The sequence below is a fragment of the Leucopleurus acutus genome (genome assembly GCF_964270905.1).
Source record: "Leucopleurus acutus genome assembly, chromosome: 5".
Taxonomy (NCBI): domain Eukaryota; kingdom Metazoa; phylum Chordata; class Mammalia; order Artiodactyla; family Delphinidae; genus Leucopleurus; species Leucopleurus acutus.
The window spans coordinates 11,598,321-11,624,463 of record NC_139147.1 but is presented as its reverse complement, the minus strand read 5'-3'; the positions used below and the strand labels follow the sequence as shown (position 1 = coordinate 11,624,463).

At 36.9% G+C, this 26,143-nt stretch overlaps 1 protein-coding gene across 2 annotated transcripts in view; it reads right to left on the bottom strand.

Moving 5' to 3' along the window:
• The window catches only part of TMEM50B (transmembrane protein 50B), a 34,826-nt gene continuing 8,683 nt past the window's right edge, over positions 1–26,143 (bottom strand). For both annotated transcript variants that reach the window (XM_082839925.1, XM_082839924.1), the window contains exons 2-7: positions 15,137–15,276; positions 13,618–13,730; positions 11,709–11,776; positions 7,630–7,722; positions 4,653–4,710; positions 1–1,442 (exon numbers count right to left, since the gene is read on the bottom strand). In XM_082839925.1, coding sequence (XP_082696051.1) covers positions 1,397–1,442; positions 4,653–4,710; positions 7,630–7,722; positions 11,709–11,776; positions 13,618–13,730; positions 15,137–15,235 — 477 coding nt within the window. In that variant the 5' untranslated portion in view covers positions 15,236–15,276 and the 3' untranslated portion in view covers positions 1–1,396. The remainder of the gene's footprint in view (positions 1,443–4,652; positions 4,711–7,629; positions 7,723–11,708; positions 11,777–13,617; positions 13,731–15,136; positions 15,277–26,143) is intronic.

The following is a 26,143-nucleotide window of genomic DNA, read 5'->3' as shown; positions in this document are numbered from 1 at the left end:
AGTAATATTTATTGCAAGAGGTTAGAAGGGAGTGGAAACAAGTAATCAGTCTTAAAATTTGTTGGAAGCAAGACACAGTTTTTTTTTGAGGAAAAAACAACAAAGAAAGAAGTAATTAAACAAGACGGTATCTAGACAAAGGCACAGCATTCCACAACTGCTTCATGCTCTGTGCACAGTAAATCCTCAGAGAGGAGAGACATTAAGCAAAATAAGGCTTATATTAGAAGCTGCATATAATACCACTGATATTATTCTGTCTTACAACAAAAGGCTCTAGAAAAATCCCTCTGGAGGAAAAAAGTACAACACAAAACCTGTATAACAAAGGAAAGCAAAAGTAGAAATAAAGACCCAACTATCCCTCTGAAATCTCTCACGGGAATACACTCAGTGCAAATACAGTATTTCAAACTCAGCAAAAGAAGTTTTTGACTGGAGTAAGAACTTGCAGGTTAAAGATGTATTCTGCAGGAAGAGTTCACCTAAAGCTTGAAAGCTAGAGCAAAAAGACACTTGCAGTCAGTAACTGAGTGGATGAAATGCCTAATTTTTCACTAGGTCATAATAATCCCCTTTGGGAAGAAGTGCTTTATCTTGAAACTAATTGTTCCACTTTTTGTTATATGGTTCATGCTTTTAAGCTGCAGTTGTCTCAAACTTGCTTGATATAGAATTTTGTAATGTCAGATAATAGTAGGCTGTCAAAAGAGAACCATTTAAGCTGCTTTTGTAAGAAGCACATTGCTGAGCTGCCTTACAGTCGTTTTACATCAACCATATAAAACTGAGCTTATCTGATCATGTATTAACCCTACTCAAATAAAGTCGTATGAGAGGAATTGTTTTTAAAAGAGGCTTTCAAACTAGTCCTTCAGGCATTTTTAAAAATCTTCATATAAAAGTCCACTTTATACATAAGAACAAACATTTTTCCTTTAAAAAAAAATCTCATTTTTAAGCCAAAATAAATTACAACTTGCTGAAATACCTTTTTTAATGGCTCAGCGCTTATTTCAGGTATATGGAGCTGTATTTTTTGCACATTTTGAAAATTAGAGATACTGAGACAAAGTAGTTAACTCTATAATTAGATGATGATACAACCCTGGCTCAGGGAACAGATTAAGCTTTAAGTCTTCAAGAATAAAAAAACCAACACAGATCATCTCATCTATATAGTCTTATACTATGTACATATTAACAATCTATTCAATGAAAAAAAAGGACAGAAATTTCATAAAACTATTTCAAAACTCAGAGCATAAAAGTGTAAAGAAACAAAACATTTAATGTACAATCTATTCCATTTGGCAATGTGTAAATTATATTGAGAGATAAAAACTTATCTACAAATAGAATATAACAAAAGGAAAATGTGATTTGAGAAGTGATCTCAGGTCCATAGCTCTTCAGTTCTTCCAAATTTATAGATCAGAGTGCTAGAAAGATATTAAAATAAATCATGAGGTAAAATCACATAGAAACGCAAAAGAGAATTTATTTTCTAAATATGCTTTGATGGTACCTCACTGATCCCTTTGTATCAATTTCTAAAATTAAAGATTGTGGTGGTGTTGGTCTGAATTTGCTTGTTTTATAAAGCAGTTTGTTGACCTTGATGGTTGAGCTTAATTGAGTATCTTTTCTTAAAGCCTGAAGTTACTAGATAGGTCACTTGTAAGGAAAGGGGGCATTTCTCATAGTAGCCGGCATGAGGGCCACTCACATCTCTACGATCCTACAATGTCTGAGCTACAAACACTGAAGCATCCTAACAGACCATGTTGAAATTCTTCGTTCATTTAACAAATAATTACTGTACAGAGTACTGGCTGGGCACCAGGCACCTAGCTAAGCACTGGGAATGTGACTGTGAGTCAAAACAAGACAAATGTGCTCACTAATGGGAGACAATCAAATTCCAACTCAATGACATACATGGTACCAAGAGAGGGAAATACAAGGATCTGATCTAGTTAGAGGTCAAGAAGGTTTTCCTGAGGAAGTAGTGACTGAACTGAGATCTAAAAGAAGAGTGGGAATTATCTCAGCAAGGTATAAGGGAAGGAGCGGGGCAGAGAGATGGGACACTCTGGCAACGTGAGTTTGAGCTGTGGGTATGCTGGAGGTGGTAGATTTGAAATGTCAGCCACCCAAGAGGGGATAAGTAAGAATCTGGATATGTGGTTTAGACATGGAGATAGACAGCTGTGACTCACTGGCATATAGGCAATAACTGAAGTCCCAAGCAAAAAGGACCTCACCTAGAGAAAGAACGAGTTGAGAAGAGGCTTAGAACAGAACCTTAAGAAACTTCAAAAGTTAGTGGCCAGAGGGTGGAGGATCAGCCTGCAAAGGAAACAGAGGAAGAGTGGCCGGAGAAGTAGGAGTGCACTCTGGTGCTTAGAAAAGGCCTGGCACACAGGAAGCACACAGCTGGCTGGATAACTTGCCAGCCTCTGGGTATAGCACATCGCTGATGCAGTGGTCACTGCCCACGTGAGCACAGGCCTTTACACATACAAGGTTTCTGTTCATCCAACTGTCATTTATATAGACCCCTGTACCACTACAAATGGCTGAATCTGAATTTAAATTTGATCTCTCAACAGTGCCTAAGGTGTCTTCATGAAAATTCACTGTATTCCCAGAAGGCTGTCAGTCACATGCCAAGAAATACAATCACAAGGCAGCAGAAACTGTCAAACATCTTTAAAAACCAAGAGTGTCCAAGGCCACAGTGCAATAAGAGGGAACCCAGGCAGGGCACAGCGGTCTCCCGGAGTTGAGGAAACAGAGTTGAGAGTTCAGGGAGGCCAAGCGGCTGGAGTGTGCAAGGCGGGATACAGAGAACTAGAGAGGGGGAGCCCAGGATATCGGTAGGGGATTCCCTTTGAGGCTTCTGCCAAGTGCTGACAGCAGATGCATGTGAGGAAACTACCCAAGAAAAGGGCAGGAATCACTGGAAAGAACAATTCCCAAAGCTCCCACAGGGCTGGGAAGACTTCAGAATCTCATAGCAGAGTGGAAAACCTCAGACTACATGGAGAATCAGGAAGAATACTCAAAAGTGTACTGCCTTAGTAAGGGGGACATATTAATCCCAGACTAAAGCTGCTTTGGTCCTGCCTAACGAAGCTTAAAAGCAAAACTTGAAAGGATTGAACTGTTTCCAAGTGACTGAGCTGCATCCAGAACAAAGCTCAAAAGCATTTAAAGGAATACCACAAAGTCCAGCCCCCAATCAGCTTCATGCAAAGAAGCAAACAGGGGAAAAGAGATCCAGAATGAAAAAAATAAGTAGAAATAATCAATAGGAACAGACTAAGAATTGACACAATTAGACAAGGACACTGAAATAGTTATAAACATATTTCATATGTTCAAGAAGGCAGAGGAAAGCATAAGTATGTTAGGGAGATACATGGAAATTGTTTTAAAAAAATCAAGCTAATAGAGATGAAAAATACAATGTCTAAGATGAAAAACATACCAGATGGGAGTCATAGCAGATTAGACATGACAGAGGTAGAGATTAGTGAACTTAAAGATATAACAATCTTTAACTATCCCAAATGAAATACAGAGAGAAAACAAGAAAAAAGAATACTTGATGGAGTGATGGGGTTAAGAGTAGGGGTGGAGAGGTAGGGCAAAAAAAAACATGAAAAGAACTAAGCACCAGTGAGCTGTGGGATGACTTCCCCTCAGCCTAATATACATGTAATTGGAAGCCAGAAGGGCAGGGTGGACAGAAAAAAATATCTGAAGAAATAATGTCTGAAAAGATTCCCAATTTGATGAAAACTATAAATCCACAGATCCAAGCAAGTCAATGAACCCCAAACAGAAGAAATATGAAGAAAACGACACCACAGCACACCATAATCAAATTGCTTAAAATCAATGACAAAAACAAATTTCTTCAAGGCTTGGATCTTAATGCTTTTGTGAGAGGGGTATGGGGTAAGGGATATAATTTTATAAATGACGCCTAAAATACCTATCTTTACACTAAAAGACATTTCATTCTGGAAAGCAAAGGCTACAGGGCCTCATATTGGAAGCTTTTTAGAAGATTGCCCCTAAAAAATACTTTTGATATTCTTTTATTTTTATACTTACTTTAAGTTATCTTAAAAACTTAATACAAAACCCAATTCACCAACCAGGTTTTGTATACGACATGCATAGTATGTATTAATTCTAATTTCTTTTTTTCTTATTTTATTAAAGGTACATGATATGGTTTCTTAACAAAACACAGGCTATGGAAGCAGCAGTCTGGGTTCAAATCCCCGTTCTGCGTTTGCTAGCTAAGCGGCCTTAAGTAAGCTCTCAGTCTTATTTCCTCATGTATAAAATGGGAGAACCACCTGTTTTACACACTTAAGATAATTAAGTGGGAATTTAAAAGGTAACATATATAAAGCATCTAGCTGAGGTCTTGGCACATAGCAGGGCCCCTAATTAAATGGCTTGTGTACGCTTTTATGCAATAGTAGAATTTTCACCTTTTAAAAGAAGTTCTATACATTGTAACTAATCCAAGAGATTTATACATGTTCCAGTGCCTATGCTGCTCTTATAATAAAGATGATGTTTCTATAAATGTTACAGGTGTATAGTTAAAAAATTGGGCAACTTACCTAAAAAATATAAGTGCATTTTGAAAAAACACAGCTAGTCCTGGATAAACATCAGTATCTGCACACACAAAGTAAAACAGATCAGATAATTACAAAAGGCAAACGGCAGTAACTAAGTATTCATGCCATTCATAATGACATGCTCTGTATATTATAAAACACTACTATTATTCATTAACTCTAAGAAATCCACAATGAAATTGAAGTAAGAAAATGACAATCTCATTCTCCCAATACAAAGGATTACTCTCACTCTGGATAAAAGACAATGAAATTATTAGGTTTTCTTTTTGTCTAAAGTAGTTGCTATGGTTCTAGCTGCATCGGAACTGCCGAGGAAGCAGCAGCTCACCCCTTCACTTCCTATGGCCAATACAGAAACACACAATGTTAGAAAGATACAAATTAAATTTTTGATGATGTAACAGTCTGTTCATTTTATTTTCTCTCATGAATTCAGGAGTTTTATTGCACACATCTGACATATATGAAAAGAATCATAATTCATCATCATATTCTCCTGGAGAAAACAGTCCCTATCTTCATAGGAAGGAAAAAGAAAAATTTGGAAATTACTCAAATTTTTGTGGATATTTAACTTTTATAAAACTATCAATGTTGATTAAAAATACTAGTTGGGATGAAGAAATATTCAATTTGTAGCCTTTGATATCATAGCAAACAATATAGCTGCATGGTTAAAAGCCCCAAGTTTGAGCAATACCCCTGGATTTGAATCCTAACTCTACCACTGACTAAATGTATGACCATGGGCAAATTATTTAACCTCATTATGCCTTACTTTCCTCATCTGTAAAATGGGCATTGTAACAGCACCTGCCCCACAGAGTGTGAGATGTGGACTATGCATAGTGCTCAGAACAGTTCCTGGCTCATAAAGTGCTATATAAATGTTAGCTGCTGCTATGATTATTAACAGTTCCAGAAAAATCTGTAGAGTAAAAGATTTGAAATATGTGTTAGAAATGCTCTCTGAAGTCAGTTTACAAACTAAGAAGTATATATAACGAGCAACGCTGTAGAAATATGAAGATGAGATCCATAATTGAGAAATTTCTCAGTATGTACTAGTTCTTTAAAGATTAAGATACGACCACTGAGGGAATTCCGTGGGTCCAGTGGTTAGGACTCTGTGCTCTCACTACCAAGGGCACGGGTTCCATCCCTTGTCGGGGAACCAAGATCCCCCAAGCTGCGTGGCACAGCCCCCAGAAAAAAGAAAGAAAGTAAAAAAAGTACTTTCCCTCAAATAAGCTTCATGCTAGAACTGTGTGCTCCAGGGTATTTTTAATTAACTAAAATAACACATTTTAGAGTAGTATTAATTAAACATTAGGCAACCACTGTCCTCTTGTACTGACTTATTTTGTGCAAAATGAAAGACAAAGGTATTCCCAAATCTTATACTGATCAATCTATGATACTTAAGGGATCCTATCAAGATATTAAAAGGTCAGCTGTGGGTCAGGACAAGATGTGACAGTTAAGCAGAGTGACGAAGAGATTCCAAAGATAGAGACATCAGAAGATGAATAAACTGTTATCTGAAACTTATTCCTGTCTTTGGAGTGAAGGGAGAGAGCCAGTGAAAGAGGTTCTTCTGATGCTTCCAGAAGCACATGCTGAGACTGGGTCGTGCTTTTCAAAACCTCTCGCCATCCCCGTGATGAAAAGCTATGGTGAGTGGAACAGTCACAAAACTCAGAATGGTATACTAAGAGCTCACTCCATTGCATCACCAGTTTCAACATGAAGGCTACACACGTCTTCAGTCTTGCACTTAAAAAACTCCCCTTGTGAACTGGCAGTGCTTCTCAGCACCTCTGCCCCCTAAAAAACAAAAAACCAAAAAAACCCTCCCCTTGTACCTATGAATGAAAAATTAGAGGTTGGGGTTGGAGAGAAGACGTATCAGTGGACAGAAAGATACTGAGGTCCACAACGCCTTACCTTGAAAACCTTGGGGTAAGGTATGTTTTGGAACTCAGGATTTTTCAGATTTAAAAATGGTAACACAGAGGGACTTCCCTGGTGGCTCAGTGGTTAAGAATCCACCTGCCAATGCAGGGGACACGGGTTTGAGCCCTGGTCCGGGAAGATCCCACATGCCACGGAGCAACTAAGCCCGTGCGCCACAACTACTGAGCCTGAGCTCTAGAGCCTGCGAGCCACAACTACTGAGCCCACGTGCCACAATTACAGAAGCCCACGCACCTAGAGCCCATGCTCTGCAACAAGAGAAGCCACAGCAATGAGAAGCCTGCGCACCGCAACGAAGAGTAGCCCCCGCACCCTGCAACTAGAGGAAGCCCATGCGCAGCAACAAAGACCCAACGCAGCCAAAAATAAATAAATAAATAAATTTATTAAAAAAAAGAAAAACGGTAACACAGGGCATAATATTACATAGCACCCCCAACTATGTTTGGACCAGCATCCCACAAACAAATACAACCACATTCCTCTAATAAAACATTTGAATACTTATTAAATGAAATAAAGACTGTAATGAGCCCTGGATCATTAGGTCAGGTTTTGCTGCCAAACTGGTTATGAAAAACCTGACCTTCAGCACTTTTGTGGATTTTAGAATTGTGTATAAGGGGCTGTAGCCCTGTACAGATTTCTCACTTTTACCACTACAACACTCAGTAAAAGGCCTCTGGTATAGAGCCTGGCTATCTGGGGTAAGGAAGGAAATCAGAACCTCTAGAGACAGCTGAGAGTTACCTGGTCTTGTCAGTGGCTTGGTTTTCCTAACGAGGCTATCCCACTGCACTAAATGACCCCACTGAGAAGTTTTATTAAATAATTTATATCTTCAAACAGAGTCTTACCTTCAAGCTAACTGAATTATTAAACTAAATTTTACTCCACGGGGAGTTGACAGACTAAGCCAAATATAAAGGACATATCTGAATCTTTCCTATGAAATAAAAGAGGAATAAATACTTACTTTGGGTAACATATGCACCAAAAAGAATCCACATAGAAGCAATAAGTGACCCAAACATCAACATGAAACCAATGAAGAGCCAAACTCGAGCACCTGTGTGAAAAATAGGCTTTATGATTTTGCTCATTTCTACAGCTCTATGCCTTAGGAATACATAACACTAGAACACTGCTCATCTAATATATGCTATGCCTATCAAAGACAGTCACGTATTTATATACACCTGCTAAAACATTTAACTGAATGAAGATTGAAAAAAAGAAACTAAAACTAAAAGGTGTTAAGCGATACTTGGAAAGGGAAAAAGGGTAAGTTACCATTCTACTGGCTAGAGAAACTAACAGCTGAGTTAACTAAAGTAGGAAAGCTTCAGAAGTAATTATTTGACTAAACTGATTAATTAAACCCTAACTGAGGGCTTCCCTGGTGGCGCAGTGGTTGAGAGTCCTCCTGCCAATGCAGGGGACACGGGTTCGTGCCCCGGGCCGGGAGGATCCCATTATGCCACGGAGTGGCTGGGCCCGTGAGCCATGGCCGCTGAGCCTGCGTGTCTAGAGCCTGTGCTCCGCAATGGGAGACGCCACAACAGTGAGACGCCCGCGTACCGCAAGAAAAAAAAAAAAAAAACCCTAACTGAAAAATTACCGTGTTGTATATATTATCAAAGTAATTGCTCTATTAGAAGTAGCAAATGTATTTCAGATAGCCGTTACCACACAGGAATGAGAGAATGCAAATGAATAAGGACCATGACCTCTTTTCATCAACGTTAATATCATGGTACTACTCAACATGGTACTAACAGCAACCATATATTCAATCTCTCTTATTCAGCCAAACTGTACCACATACCCTTGAAAAGTTCAAGGAAAAAAGTATCTCTTCAACCCCCTACTGTATAGAATTTTAGAAGTTATACAACAGAATCTCAATAAAGTGATCATCTGGACACCTGAGTAGATTCAATACATTTTTAGGAAAGCAAGTTAGCATTTGTGCCAGACCCTGATCACAGGTATATTGACAGCCTGTCACCCTATGGAAGGGGAATATAGCTCCCCTGAAGTGAAAATAAAATCCAAGCCAATTCCCATAATAGAAAGCTAAATTTGCCTCAATTTCAGATATTCTGTTACTAACTGAACAGAAATTCATATAGTTTAGACACCAGATATACAGGAAGCTCAAAGCTCAGAATGAGTAGAACAGCTGATATTTGAGAGAAATGGGTCCCGAGGTTATCTAAGTTTTATTATAATACTAAGCAGATCTCCAGAAATATACAACAATGTTTACTTCCTTGGAGGAAAACATCCTCCAAATTCAATCACAGCTTTTACCTAAAGTGAATGAAAGGAAGTATCAAAAATCCTTGTAATTATTTTCCTTCATGTCCTTTATATATGACCACACAAAAATTTTTTAACAAAACTGAACAAGAAAAAAACTTCCCTTGAAAAATGAGTACACTTTTGTTTAGCAAAAAATAAAAAACTGTAACATTTTCCCTTTTTTGCTTTGACTACCAGGAAGCTCAGAGTCAAGGTTAATAATTAAGAGTATCCATTTTGTCCTAGAGTCTAAGTATCACTACATGATCTTCTTTCTACCTAGTTCTTGTTCCTTCTTATTTAACAGTTCCATTTGTAGTATATCTATTACGTTAATAACACTTTCCTGCAAATTCCTCTGGGAATTAAATGGGAATAAATTACACACAAACCATTTAAGTAGTATGAAAGCTTAGTGTGGCAAGAGCTGAGCATGCCTACAAGATAGTTTGCCCTGAATTTTTGAAGCACTAGACAGAACTTGCACTAAAGGTACCACGTATAAATGTAAACTGACGTAAACTGACTGTGAATTTTAACTGGGTAAGAAATAATCGTGGAATAAAATGTTATAGTCACTACTGAGAGTAAAAAGTATGGGCTTTGGAACCAGACAGGCCCAAGGCACATACAAGTTCTACCTTTAAGCTAAAAAGTTTTGGGTAAGTTACAATGAAATTTTCTACAGAAAATAGATAATAGTAACATAATCCACAGCAATGCCTGTGGAATATTTTTGAAAGAAAAATGATCAAATATGTTAATGTGTGCTCTATGCACAACATCACTTGCTAATACATGCTTTTTTATTCTTTATTCTCACTCATTCCTGACATTACCTGCTGAAGCTGGGGCACAAGGCATGCATGTGTGTGTAAACATGCATGCACAGACACACAATGCACTTTTAACTTAGGTTCATCTGTAATTTATCACTATTCCCATCCTCTCCAATTCTTCAAGGATCACAATGGAAGTGAAATTTTAAAATGTGCATCAGCATTTAAAGCATCAGGTACAAAAGAAAGCTAATTTGTCCCCCTGCAACTGGCTTACTTCACTTAGCATAATGTCCTCCAGGTTCACCTCTGTTGTCACATATGGCACGATTTCCTTCTTTTTTAAGGCCCATTGCCCTTATGCGAGGTATCTAAGAGAGTCAAATTCATAGAAACAGAGGGTACAGTAGTGGTTGCCAGGAGCTAGGAGAGGGGGAAGTGGGAGTTGCTGTTCAACGAGTATAAAGTTTCAGCTACACAAGATGAATAAGCTCTAGAGAGCTGCTGTACGACACTGTGCCTATAGTTAGCAATATGGTATTGTGCATTTAAAATTGTGTTGAGAGGAGATCTCATGTTTAGTGTTCTTACAAAAAAAATAATTATTTTTTAAAGCTAAGCTCGTCAGCTCCTTGATTTGGTTTAATGTCTTATGATATTTTATGATTTCATTTATATGAGATTCTAGAAAAGGCAAAACTACAGTGATAGAAAGCAGATCAGTGGTGGCCAGGAGGTGGGGGAAAGGGGATTAACTACAAAGAGATATGAGGGAACTTTCCGGAGTAATGGAAATATTCTATATCATGATTGTAGTGGCAGTTACACAACTGTATACATTTGTCAAAACTCATCGACCTGTATGCTTTAAATTGAATTTTATTTTATATTTTATATAAGTTATCCTCAAATACACTGACAAATATATATATATATATATATATATATATATATATATATATGATACTGTAGACAAAGAGACTAAATGATTCTCGACTGGATACAAACATAGCATGGTGACCAAGAGCATGGGCTCTGAAACCAGATTGTCAGTGTTCAAATCCTGGTCCCACCACTTACTTGCTTTATGACTTTGGACAAGTTACTTAAGCTCTCTGTGCCTTAGTTCCTTAATCTAAAACTGAGGACAAGAGTGGTTACCTTATAGGACTATTGTGACAATTAATTGAGTTAATATGTGTAGAGCATTCAGGACAGTCTTTGGTACACACTAAGTATTCTACAAGTACTTGCTATTATTCTTAACCATCCTTCAAACTTCCTCCCCCACCTACTCCAAATTCCTGCTATAACCACAAGTCACCCCTCCTAGTCCTTAAAGGCTGGAAATAGAATGTCTAATCCTGAGCTTTTTATATACAGCATGGAAATTCCACTAAAAACAAACCCCTGGATTCTAATAGAATGTGTTATAATCTGAACAAAAGAAAAATACTGTTGGATGACAAACCAAAAAAAATTCAAACTCAAAAAAATATGTATATGTAAACAAACAGCATGTTTCTTCGAAATACTTCTGTTGTAGCCTATGGGTGGTTACTCAGGTGATCAGAACTGAATGTGAAAAACACTGTAGTCCTAGGTTTGATCTCTTAATGTGTCCATACTTTGCTGTTCAGTAATCACAGTCAGCCATCTTGTAAGTAATATTATTGGTCAACATTTGGGATAAGAATAAATCCATCATTAACACAGGAACAGTCAAGATCCATTGATTTTGCATGGTTACATTTTATCTATATACTATGGGCAATATAACATGACAAAAACCAGTAACCTCTGGCAGTAACTTTAACTTTCTTAAAGTTTTAAATAACACAGGAACTTTTTTTAAAAATCCTACATAATCATTAATCATCCCTAAATAAAGACTCACTAGAGGCTTTGTTTTTTCTGCTGATAAATCCCTCTTTTGCCAGCATACATTAACAACCCAAAGTGCCCTTACCTGTTCTTCCTAAACAGCCGCTTTCATAGCTGTCACCTCTCACCTGAGCGTTGGACACGGCATTTATCCTAGAACAATACAAAATCATCTAATAAGCTTTCATGCTGCTAAAATATTCAGAGATATTTATATATCATTTAGAAGGGAAGCATTTCCTATCTAAAGCCAGTATCTGAATAACTGAACATTATCTTTTAATTTAAATATCCTAGTGGATAGAAATACTATGCTAGTCTTATTTTCCTAAAGTAGACCCAGAAAACATACTTAATTTTTTTTAAATATCAATGTTTTCTATATATTGGTAATAAATATGTTGAAAACAAAATTAAGAAAACATTTCCATTTATAATAACATCAAACAAAAACATACTTAATTTTAAGGGATTACTATCACTTGTCTCCAAAGATTATGAAAGAGACCAATTTTCTGAGTTCTTTGTCTATTTTATTTTATATTTATACATGAATGACCCACCATGAGTTACCCCATTTTAAGGTTCTCATTATAACCAAGAGTTCAAAAGTTTCTCTTTGTGTTAAAAGTCAAGTGATTTTCTCTCATCCATTTCTCAAATTCAGAGAACATTTGGTATAATAAGTAGGCCTACTTTATTCAGCTTCTCTTTCCATTCTTGTTAGAGCGGGTATATTTGTAGCAGGAATTGTCTTTTCTAAGCATCCTGAATGAATATAAGTAGTTCCATCTTCTACAATTTACCTTTTTGAAGCTCCTGACAGTATAAGAAAATTACGTAATCTTAATGTTTAACATATTTTTTAAAATTATTAAAAGACATCCATGAAAAGCTTCCAAACTCTTTTATGAAGTGAGATAATGGCTAAACCTAAACATGATTTAATAAAAAAGGAAAGCCATAGATCAATCTCATTTAAGGCCAGTCCTGCCCTCCCTCCAATACTGGCAAATACAGTTAAGTGACACACTTAAAAAAAATAATACTCCATGGTAAAAGTTGAATGTATTAGATACTCAGTGCTCCGTGGTGACCTAAATGAGAAGGAAATCTGGAAAAGAGAGGATATATGTATACGTATAGCTGATTCACTTTGCTGTACAATATAAACTAACACAACATTGTAAAGCAACTATACTCCAATAAAAATAATAAATTTTAAAAAGGATTAAAAAAAAGTTGAATGTATTAGAGTATTCAAGGATGACTTCCTACTAAAAAATCTAGAAATATAACATACTTCATTAAACCTAAGATGCCAATGATTTTTAAGATGCACCATTATTTTTTTATACTGCCAAGAAGGAAAAAATATTATGAATTATAAGATACCAATGACTACAAGAAGCACACTGATATTCAAAGATATTAAAATACAAAAAAATCTTAAGATCTATAAAACATAGTAATTTGTCAGTTTAACAAATATAAGAACAAAAATCACATGATAATCTTTATAAAGTATAATAAAATTATCTGACTAAATTCAACACTTTTTAAAAAAAATTTTTATTGGAGTATAGTTGATTTACAATGTTGCGTTAGTTTCAGGTGTACAGCAAAATGAATCTGTTATACATATACATATATCCACTCTTTTTTTTTTAGATTCTTTTCCCATATAGGCCATTACAGAGTACTGAGTAGAGTTCCCTACGCTATACAGCAAGTTCTTATTAGTTATCTATATTATATATAGTAGTGTGTATATGTCAGTCTCAATCTCCCAATTAATCTCTCCCCCCCAAATTCAACACTCATTCTTGATTTTAAAAATCTTAATAAAATGGCAATATAGATATACACATATATATTTATCATGTTAAAGAAGAATCAATGAAATTAAAAAGTTATTCCAGATAGCATTAAACTTTGAGGAAAAAATGTTTTTAGAAAAATAATCTTGAATTGAGAATTACCTTCATACTTACATGAAGAAAGCCAATGTGGAAAATACACCACATGTGTGAAAGGCATGGTTCAGCTGTTCTGGCTTAGGATATACCACGGCTGCATCAATCATTATCCACCAACCTGTAAAAAACTTGAGAAAGAACCCATGTCATTAAAATAACACTAATACTTTGGCTTAGCATGATACTGTTCCTTAACATTCCATGTTTTCTATGGACCATATAATTGAAACATAAAATATGTCTACTTTGAGGTTTAGATGTTGAACTATAAAAAACAAGAATTCCTTGTTTACTTATTCTTTATAGCATATGAGGTGAATCTAATCAAATCCGTGTAAGATTCAAGTTCTGCTCTTAATGCAAGATGAAAAATTTATTACCTAGGAATGAATTTTCTGCTTCTTTTATCCACTATAAAATTATATACAACCAAAGCTCTCTTAACTAACCTCCAACTAACCAGCTCCCTGATTACCTGATGTGTTTCATTCTCTCGTTCATATTAAAAAGAATGTGGAACATTCTTTTTTAATATGCCCAAGCACATTTGCTTCCACAAATGAGCTCCCATGTCTCCAAAAAATATCTACGCTTGCTATAATTTTAATTATGTAATTTGATTAAATACTGCAAAACTGACTAAACATGAGTTTGCAAAATGTAATGTTTCTATGTAAACTAAGCTGAATAGAACTAAAGTAGACAAGTTACTAAGGAATTTCATAGACAAATTAAGTGCAGGCGAGGTGACCACAGAGAGCAAGAAAAACTTGGAAACACCTAAAAGAATTCTGCATGCATATTGCTTCACAATTCTAAGATGTTATGGAAAAACCTGAACAAACTTTTTGGCCACCCCAATATCTTTAGCTCCTGCTCCACTTTATTTCTTTATTTATCTTTTCTATTGAACTTCAGGTATAGAACTATATACTGGAAAAGATTAATTTAAATTAAGTGGAACACATACTGAAATTTGCTTCAAAAAGTGCAGTGGGGGCAGGGAGTGCTTGATGGAATGCTAAAGCAAGATTGGTCATGATCTGACTTTTTTTTGAAGCTCAATGATAAGTACAGGGGGTGAGAGAGGACTCTATACCATTCTCTCTATTTTTGTGTATACTATTGATATTTTCAATAATAAAAAGTTTTTTAAAAAATATTGGAAAGAAAATTAAGCAGTAGTTTCCTCCACAAATTTCTTCCTCTCGCTTCCTGCCTGTGCTGCAGCTGGGGTATGAAGATGGCAACCCTTCCCTAAAGGGCTGCAGGGCTTCAGTTCTAATGCAGCCTAAGGTTGTTACTACTGTCTGCACATCCTGAATTTCAATGAGTCACAACAATATTATTAGTTACATCAAATTCTGAGCCTTTGAGGATCCTAAAGGAATGACACATATTATATAATTTACTTAAAAAACTACTGCCTTCAAAAACTGTATTATCATGGGTATTCACAGTTCAAAGGAATCAAGATTAATTTTCAGGGCAAAAAGTGAGGTATAAATGTCACCAACCAGGCTTTTTCACTTACCAATATACCTGCTACTACAGAAGCCACTGCATTTCTTCTCTCACTCCAGTCGATACATTCACATTCTGGCCAACGGAAATTATCTAGGAAGCCTGCCATTTTCACCACTTAAGCATGGACTTTTCATTAAATACTATATTCTACAAATAAAAAGACAAAAAAAATCGATCTAAGGAAATGTTTTTAAGAAGTGAAATATCTTACTCCTTTCTTAAAGCTTTAAACACAAATTTAACTTTAGGTCTAAATCTACTATAGTTAAGAAGAAAAATTCAATACTACAATGAATATCTATTGAGATATACATAAGACTGTCCCAGGACACAGAAGGAGCTTACTATTTGTTAAATGAGCATGGAGATTTTAAAACATGTCTGTCATAGAGAATGGACTTGAGGACATGGGGCGGGGTGGGGGGAACCTGGGATGAGGTGAGAGTAGCATCAACATATATATACTACCAAATGTAAAATAGATAGCTAGTGGGAAGCAGCAGCACAGCACAGGGAGATCAGCTCGGTGCTTTGCGACAAGCTAGAGTGGTGGGATGGGGGGGAGGGAGGCTCAAGAGGGAGGGGATATAGGAATATATGTATGCATATGGTTGATTCTCTTTGTTGTACAACAGAAACTAACACAGCATTGTAAAGCAATTATACTCCAATAAAGACGTATTAAAAAAGTAAAGTGTCTGCAAAGCCTTTGACACTTCTCCAATTGAGAGGTGGATCTATGTCCCTACCTTTGAATTTAGGTCAACAAAAAAGGCTTGTTCACCGATAAAGTAGAGAAAGTGATGCTATGTAACTCTGCCATACAACTTCTCAGACTAGATCATAAAAGACAATGCAGCTTGCAGGTGGTTCTCTGGAACACTAACACTAGAGCCCTGAGTTGCTTTGTAAAAAATCCAAGGCCACAGTGCTGTGAGGAGACCACGTAGAGGTGTTCTGGCCCACGGTTCCAGGTGGCGGCCCAGCCGCCACCTGCCAGATGTGACTGCTGCTCCGGTTATTAGCATTACTCCCACATTTTAAGACTTCCCTGACGAGGCCCCAGGTATACAGAGCGGACACATGTCATCCTGGCTATGCCCTTTCCAAATTCCTGACCCACAGGAACTGTAAGCATAATAAAATGGCTGTTTTAAACTACTAAGTTCTAGAGTTATCTGTATGCAGCAATAGATAACTGGAAGGAGAAAAATCACATGCATAAAAAACTATATAAGGGTACAGCATGCTGTGCAAATTTTCAAAACAAAGAGAGTATGTTCAGATGTGATGATTCAGGAACACCTTAAGTTCCAGAAAGAAAAGGGGAAAAAAAAACTATTTTAAAGCACTAAAGAGTGCTGAAAAGCAGGCAGAAACTGGACGTCATTTAGCCCTTGAAAGAAAACACAATGAGCAAGATCCACTTTAATACAGCTTTTCCCCCTGAAGAATCCCCTAACCTCTCACTCCCAGCCAAGTGAGTCCCTGTGGTGCAGAATAGCTAAAACTTGAGCAAAAAATCAGTCTTTCTGGCTTCAGGTATCAGTGGATGAAGTTCAGGATGACAAGAGCAGCTGGAAATTGAAGGGGAAATCTTGGAATGGGTTAAGTCACAAGAGGGAGCCCCAAACACTAATATAAACTCTCTTAAATCCTGACTAATCCCTGAACAGCACATGCATGAAGGAGACTCCAAGGACCTCAGCAGAAAAAAATATCTGGAAGGCTAAAAGTACTAAACAGATTTCAGCTGCCATCCCCTGCAAGGCATTTTGGAATCTGAGTTCCACCAGGTCAGAGATTAGTAAACACCTTGGGATTTCCACACACTCCAACAAAGTATAAAACCAAATCTCCACAATTTCAGGGTGATCAGTCAGTATTTTAATTGCCTGTTAGAACAAAAAGTAACACTCTTTAGATGAAGATAACTGATCCAGAGTGTCTATAATGTATCATCCACAATGTCCAATATACAGGTGACCCCTGAACAACACAGGTTTGAACTATGCAGATGCACGTATATGTGGATTTTTTTCACTAAATACATACTACAGTACTACACAATCCATGGTTGGTTGAACCCACAGATGCAGAACTGCAGATACGGAGGACCAATGTATAGTTAAACATGAATTTCTGACTGCACAGAAGGTCAGCACCCCTAACCCCTGTTTTGTTCGAGGGTCAACTGTATAGTTAAAAAAAAAAAATTACTTGACTTTTACAGAAGCAGAAAAAATGTGATTTATCTTCAAGGAGGAAAAAAAAGCAGTCAGTAGAAACAGACCCCCCCATAATTCAGATATTGAAAATTAGCAGACAATGACTTTAAAGCAGCCAGTATAAACACATCAAAGACAAAGGAACATGGTCAAAATAACTGAGTTAATGGAGAATCTCAGTAGAGAAACTTTAAAATGTAAATTTTATGACTGAAAATTATAATATTTGAAATTTAAAATTAACTAGATGGGCTCAGTAGGAGATCAGAGACAGTAGAAGAAAAGTACAGTAAGCTTGAAGAAAGATCAAAAGAAATTATCCTATCTAGAGAACAGGTTTTTTTTCTTTTTAATTAGGGGGAAAAAATGAATAAAGCTTCAGGAAACTTAGGAACACTAATAACTGGTCTAACATATGTTTAATTGGGTCCTAGAAAAATAAAAGAATCAGGAAGAAAAAATATTTAAAGAAATAATGGCTGATAATTTCCCAAATTTGGTGAAAAATAATAATTTGCAAATCCAGGAAGCTCAGCAAACTCCAAGGAGGACAAACACAAGGAAAACATCATAATAAAACTGCTGAAAACCAGAGATAAAAAGAAACAAAGCAACATTAGGGGGAAAAAATAATCAACACATTACATACAGGGGTAGTAGAACAATATGTATGATGGCTGACTTCTCATCAAAAACAATGGAGGCCAGAAGAAAATGGAAGGACATTTTTTGACGTGCTTTTAAGAAAAGCAATCATGAGAATTCCCTGGCGGTCCAGTGGTTAGGACTCCATGCTCTCACTGCCGAGGGCCCGGGTTCAATCCCTCGTCAAGGAACTAAACTCCCACAGGCCACTCAGCACGGCCCAAAATCAATCTCAAATGCTATATCCAGCAAAAGTATTCCTCAAAAGTGAGGGTGATGGAAGTTCTACCCCTATCTATCTACCCAAGAGAAATGAAAACATATGTCTACACAAAAACTTGTACGCAAATGTTCATAGCAGCATTACTCATAATAACTAAGCAGTGCAGCAACCCAACATATGTCAATTAATGAATGAATAAATAAAATGTGGGATACCATACAATGGAATACAAATTCATCAATAAAAAGGAAATACTGATACATGATACAACACAGATGAACCTCATAAACATTACGCTAAGTGAAAGACAACCACGTATGGTATATTCCATTTATATAAAATGTCCAGATGAGGCAAATCTATACACAGAAAGTAAATCAGCTGTTGCCTAGTGATGGGCAGGGGAGAGCGGAGTGTAATAGGGAGTGAGTACTCATAGGCATAAGGTTATAAAATTAGACTGTGGCGATTACTGCACATAAATATACTAAAAATCACTGAACTGTACACTTAAAACAGGTGACTGTTATCATATCTTTATTGTATCTCAAAAAAGCTTTTTTTAAATGAGGATAAAATAAAAATATTTTCAGGTAAACAAAAACTAAGATAATTCATCATCAAATCTGCACTAAACAATGCTAAAGGAAATTCTTCAGGTTAAAGGGAGATGACACCAGATTAATCTCAGATCTATAGGAAGGAATGAAGAATACCAGAAATAATCAATATGTGGGTAAATATAAAAGACTATTTTTTATTCCTTCTCTTTATTTAAGACAACTATTTAAAGGAAAAATTATAACATTGTAAAGGATATCCACAAAGATAAACTTTCTAAATAGCATGTCAGTTACATTTTCAAATAATATGCTTAAATATGGATTTAAGTGAAATACCTCTAAATTTAAAGTAATGGGTCTAATTGTTAATCTGAAAAGAAGTACTATAAATATACTACAGAAGGTCCAAACACTGGAAACACAGACTGGGAGACAATATTTTCAAAACAAGTATCTGACAAAGGATTTGTACCTACAATATAGAAAGAACTCTTAAAGATTAATAATAAAAAAAAACAAAATATAGGCAATAAAAAGTGTGCACGAGAGTTGAACAGACTTGAAATGGGCAAAGGACTTAAAAAGACAATGACCAAAAAGCATCTAAATAGGTATTCAACATCATTAGTCATCAGGGAAATGCAAAATTAAAGAAATATCATCACATCCACTAGAATGGCTAAGATTAAAAAGACTGACTGTTGGAAGCAGAACAACTGGAAATCTCATACATTTCTGGTTGCGGTTTCTTACAAAGTTAAAAATAATCCTCCCTATAACCCAGCAACTCCATCCCTAAGTATTTACCAAGGGAAGTAAAAACATATGTCCACACACAAAAAGACTTTTACAAGAAAGTTTATAGCAGGTTTATTCATATTAGTAGCAAACTGAAACAACCAAAATATTCATCAACAGAAGAATGGATAAACAAATTATGATGGATTCATACAATGGAATACTATTCAGCAACAAAAAATGATGAACGATATATATAACCACACAGAAAAAAATATCTCAAAAACCTGATTTATGTGAAAGAAGGCAAACACAAAGTAGTATATACTGTATGATGCCATTTAAAATGAAGCTTAGGAAGAGGCAAAACTAATCAATAGTCCCAGAGATCAGAACAGTGGTTGCCAATAGGGGCTGAGGACTGACTACAAGGTAACTTTTTTGGGGTGATAATAATGTTCTATATCTTGGATGGGATAGTGATTATGCAGGTACATTTATTTATCAAAAGTTACTGAAGTGTACACTTAAGATCTGTGTATTTTACAGTATGTAAATTTTACCCACAAAAAAGATTTAAAAATTTTATCATTTAGATATGCTTCAGCTGCACTAAAGCCTTACTATGTACGCATTATGGGCACATTTTATCAAGATAGCCTGCAGACACAGAGATGAACTGTTATCAAAGATCAAATATTAACCGGTTAAAAACAAGTTTAGGGAAGGTCACCATGAATTTAAGACAATGTCTGAAGGTTAAAACAAAAGTCATGGGACTTCCCTGGTGGCACAGTGCTTAAGAATCCACCTGCCAATGCAGGGGACACGGGTTTGAGCCCTGGTCTGCAAAGATCCCACATGCCGCGGAACAACTAAGCCCGCACACTACAACCACTAAGCCTACGTTCTAGAGCCCACGAGCCACAACTACTGAAGCTTGCGCACCTAGAGCTTGTGCACTGAAACAAAGAGAAGCCACCGCAGTGAGAAGCCCACGTACTGCAACGAAGAGTAGCCCCCGGCTTGCCACAACTAGAGAAAGCCCGTGAACAGCAACAAAGACCCAACGCAGCCAAAGATAAATAAATAAATTTTTTTTAAAGTGACATTATAAAAACAAAAGTCATGTTTCCTATTATAAAAGTCATTTTGCATATATTAACCTATTTATAAATAGTTCTATAAGCAGAAAACATACAGTTGTCCCTCAGTATGTACAGGGGATTGGTTCCAGGACCCCCCTCGGATACCAAAATCTGTGGATGCTTAAGTCCCTTATATGAAATAGCATACTATTTGCATATAACCTCCTTTATATACTTTAATATCATCTCCAGATTACTTATAATACTTAATACAATGTAAATACTATGTAAATAGTTATAAATACAATGTAAATGCCCTGCAAATAGCTGCCAGCACTCAGCAAACTCAAGTTTTGCTTTTTGGAACATTCTGGAATTTTTTTTTCCTGAGTATTTTTGATCCCTGGTCGGTTGAATCCGTGGATGTGTAACCCAAGGATACAGAGGGCTATTTCCACACACTAATTTCTGAAATGTCATGGTCTTCTCCCTCCTGGAGCTTAAATTGGAGGGTCAGGGGTTTGGGTGGGGCAGAGAAACATCAAAATAATACAAACAGTTACTATGAAGTTACTATCATGTACTATGCACATGAAGTTACTATCATGTACTATGCACATGATCCTGATACAAAATAAGGGAGACCTATTTGAGAATGGTCAGGGAATGCCTCTCTAAAGAGGCAACACGTGCTAAAATTTTAAAACACCCTGAAATTTAAAAGCTGAGTAAAGTTAATTAGATTAAGGAAAAGCAAAAGAGGCAGAGCAGAGAGAGGGAAGATTACATACAAAAGCCACTAAGTCCCTTTGATACTAGCAAGGAAGAATTAGCTGGTACCAAAGAGAATAAGACTATAGTAAGTTAGGGGAGGAAGTGGCTTGGAATAAATATGGAGAGAGACAGGTAAGTACCAGATCACCTTGCAGATTAACGTGGACTTCATGATGGATTTGGGGTTTCACCAAGTGCAACGGGAAACCAAGTGAAGAACGTTAGGATAAAAGGAGCAAAGGCACCAAGATGGTCACTATGGTAAACATTTAGGAGAGGGCTAGTATATTAAGAACTAACACTCTGAACTGAGAAGACTGACTTTCATATGGGTTTTCTTATTGATATTTACCAAAAAATAAGCACATTTTATCATGACAGTCTTGATTTAATAACAGCAATCGACAATACTAACACTGATCCCCTGGCTTAAAGTGGAGATAAGTATACAATATTTAACTTAAGATAATAGGCCTTTGGAGGCTTAATGAAGGCAAAGACTACTTAGAGGAAATCTAAATGTTCAATAATAGAATAAATGTTTAAGTAAAATAGTTTACTTAATGCAGACATTTAAAAATCTATTTTTGAGGGACTTTCCTGGTGATCCAGTGGTTAAGACTCCATGCTTCCAATGCAGGGGGTGCAGGTTCAATCCCTGGTCGAGGAACTAAGATCCCACATGCCACGGGCCGTGGCCACAAAAAAAATTTTTTTTTAATCTTTTTGAAAAACATTTAATGGCATGAGTAAATGGTAATGACTAATACCAAGTGAAAAAAACAGGTTATTAAAACTGTATCTAGGGCTTCCCTGGTGGCGTAGTAGTTAAGAATCTGCTTGCCAATGCAGGGGACACAGGTTCGAGCCCTGGTCCAGGAAGATCCCACATGCTGCAGAACAACTAAGCCCATGCACCACAACTACTGAGCCTGTGCTCTAGAGCCCACAAGCCCCAACTGCTGAGCCTGTGTGCCACAACTACTGAAGCCCGCGCGCCTAGAGCCCGTGCTCTGCAACAAGAGGAGCCACTGCGATAAGAAGCCTGTGCACCACAACAAAGAGTAGCCCCTGATCTCCACAACCAGAAAAAGCCCGCACGCAGCAACGAAGACCCAACACAGACAAAAATAAATAAATAAATAAAATAAAATAAATTTTTAAATGTATCTATAGCATTATTTCCTTTTTAGAAAAAAGAATTAATTATATATATCTATATCTATATATATATAAAAACACATACATGCATAAAAACACTGGAAGGACGAACACCAGTACTTTCATAATATTATTTTATATATGGGTCACAGGATGGTGTGTTTGTTTTGCTTTCTATTTTCAAAGTTTGCTGCACTGAGCATGAATTACATTTTTTTTAAATGCAAAGTGATTTTAAAAGTTATTGTAATTAACACAATGAATTGTTGATTCGTGCCTGTTGAGAAACCTCTTATATAATGTACTATGTCTGTAACTATTTTAAACTTAAACTTTTTTGAGATCAAGGAAATTACTGGTATGTTCTCCCGCAAAACTGACCCAGGTACCAATTTTTAAAAAAACAAGATTATTGAACTGAAATAATGGATCCACAAGTCTTATAATACATTAGATAGCAATTATTCCTATTACTAGAGAGGCAACTCTTTATAAAAGGAAATGAGTCCTTTTTAGAGAGCATTTTAAGTGATTCAACTGTGAAAATTTCAAACACTCAGTTTAGGAAACCAAAGGATAGCTGCAAAAAGCAAGAGGAGAAAACAACTACACACTTTAACATATAAACATGGTCTGAGTGATTTCCATATGCATCAAAGTCCAAATAACATACCTAATTCAAAATTTTTTCTTTTGACCAAACTTTCATGTTACCATCTGTTTGTTCATCCAGCTCTTCACTAGTTGTTAAATGCTACAAATGTTAGGCGCTGTGTATACAAAAATGATTAAGACAATCAATGTAGAAAACAGTCTAGTTAGGGACATTGTCAGAAGAATAAATAACTGCATTATAAAATGTGCTATACTATACATACACAAAAGGGCTATAATAGAAATATGAAAAGAGTGTTATAGGACACTACTTCCTGGGAAGAGTTGAGGAAAGTTTGATAAAGGAAGAATAAACTTGGCTGGGTTTTAAAGCAAGAAGAGGAGTTTGACAGATGAAAAAGAAGGAATAAAATATGCGAAATTATGTAGGGCCACAAGAGAACAGGGTAGAGTTTAAGGTATTTCAAAGAGTGATGTGATTAACATGTTTGGGACAAGATCATCAAGGATTTTTCAGCCTACACAAATTTGACCTCTAATCTCTAAGCCAAGGGATTAGCAAACTTCTGGAAAGAACCAGATAGTGTACATCTTTAGTTTTGCAGGCCAAACAATCTCTGTCACGACTACTTAACTCTGCTGTTATAGCATAAAAGCAGCCATAAACAATATGTGACCAAATGAGCATGGCTGTATTCCAATAAAACTTAAATTTACAAAACAGGCAGCAGACCACCAGACTTGGCCCACAGCTCATAGTCTGCAGGCCCCTGCTCTAAGCACTAGGAAACTACCAGAGGCTTGTAAGCAGGGAAGTGACAAAATCAGCTCTGCGATTTAGAAAGACAATTCTGGTGGCAGCAGTATGGAGGAGGACTGAAGGAAAATGTTAAAGACACCCTCTAGAAAGGAAGAGAATAAGGATGTAAACTGAGGCCATACTCATACAGGGTAAAGAAAAGGTTTTTATTTGAGAAATATTGATGTGGTATTATCAACAAGCAAGGAAGAGCTAAGAATGACTGTTTGGGTACCCAACGGCTGGAAAGACACCATTAACCAAAATAGGGAGGGGAGCAAGGGAGAGTTTGAGCATAACGTGTTTGATATGACTGAAGGACATCCAGGTGGAAATGTATGTAAGACAGATGTACAGAAACCACTGAAAGAGTGGTTTAAAGCAGAAATACAGATTACAGGCTGATAGTAATTAAGTGGTAACTGAAGTCACAGGGGCAGCTAGGGTATCTCAAGGAGAAAATATGGAAGAGGGCTGAGGACTGATTCAGTGTTCATCTCTGACTCACTGTCTTCCTTCCTTGCATTACTGTCTGCCAGGCATTACAGCAGACTTACATATACAATGGTATTTAATCAGCACAAAACTCTTCTAGATCATGAATGAAATATTTACAGAACATGTCCTACAAGCAAGGCACTGTGGGGAAAATAAAGATGAATAAAACTTGGCCCTCATCATCAGGAGATTTACAAACTGGCAGAGAAATCAATTAACACTTTTAAAATTAAATTACAATTTGTATCATTAAAAAATCTGGGGGAATTCCCTGACGGGTCAGTGGTTAGGACTCCCAAGCTTCCACTGCAGGGGGCACGGGTTTGATCCCTGATCGGGGAACTAAGATCCTGCATGCCACATGCTGCAGCCAATAAATAAATAAATAAGTTAGCAAAAAAATCCAGAAATTAAATTTAAATATCGTGCAAGGTATTAGGTCTACATAGCCAGAGCAAAACAGCTGCCTCAAATTAAACAAAAATAAAATCTACATCTTCCCTACTACTACTACTACTATTACTATTACTAGTGGCTCTTAGTTATAGGGTGCTTACAGGTTACAGGCAACTCTACTCCATCCTCAGAAAAACTCTTTTCATAGAGGATTCCCTTGAATCCTCACAAATACTCTAAGGCAGTTACTATTATTATCTCGTATTACTAAAAAGGTTTACAGAGTAACTAGCCCAAGGTCACACAGTTAGCAAGAAGGAAAGCCAGGATTCCACTGAAGTTCACATCTGATTCCAAACCTGTGCTCATGACCAATACACTGTACTGCTGCCAGACAGTTTCACAGCATTTCTCTCATTTCCATTTCGTGAGGAGAAAGTTACTATTCTACTGCCTGTGGTGAAGAAAGCAAGAAGAACGAGATGGAAGAGAAAGAGCCCCAATTTAGATGAATACTGCGATCACCTGGAAACAGAAGAAAGCAGTCCAGTGAGGTCTACAATGACAGTGGTGATTACTGTTGATTCACAACTTGACAAAGCAGTCTGGAGAATACAGTTTTTCTTCTTAGGTTGCTATAAGCCTGGTGTCTAGGTAGTCACAGTGTGAATATTTTATAGGCCTTAAAATCCAACAGTATGATTATTCAGAGAGCTAAGCATTTTTGGAAAGACATTTTACATAATCTCAGGATGCTTATTTGCCTTCTGACTTGTAAATCATCTATAACAAGAATAAAATTTAGTAGGTACCACCAATTTTCATAAAAGATTTAAATCTAAAAACCAAAGTAAAAGACAGGGAGCACAGGGGGTTTCTTTTCTTTAATATTTATTTATTTATTTTGGCTGCATTGGGTCTTCGTTGCTGCGCACGGGCTTTCTCTAGTTATGGCGAGCGGGGGCTACTCTTCCTTGCGGTGCGCGGGTTTCTCATTGCGGTGGCTTCTCTTGTTGCGAGCGTGGGCTCTAGGCGTGTGGGCTTCAGTAGTTGTGGCACAAGGGCTCAGTAGTTGCGGCTCACGGGCTCTAGAGCGCAGGCTCACCTGCAACCTGGTGCAGGTTGTTGAAAGGATGATATTGTTGAAAGTGAAGGATGATATGGGGACCTCCCTGGCTGTCTAGTGGCTAACACTCCGCACTTCCACTTCAGGGGGCACAGGTTCGACCCCTGGAAGGGGAACTAAGATCCCACATCCCTCATGCCTCATGGCACGGCCACCAAAA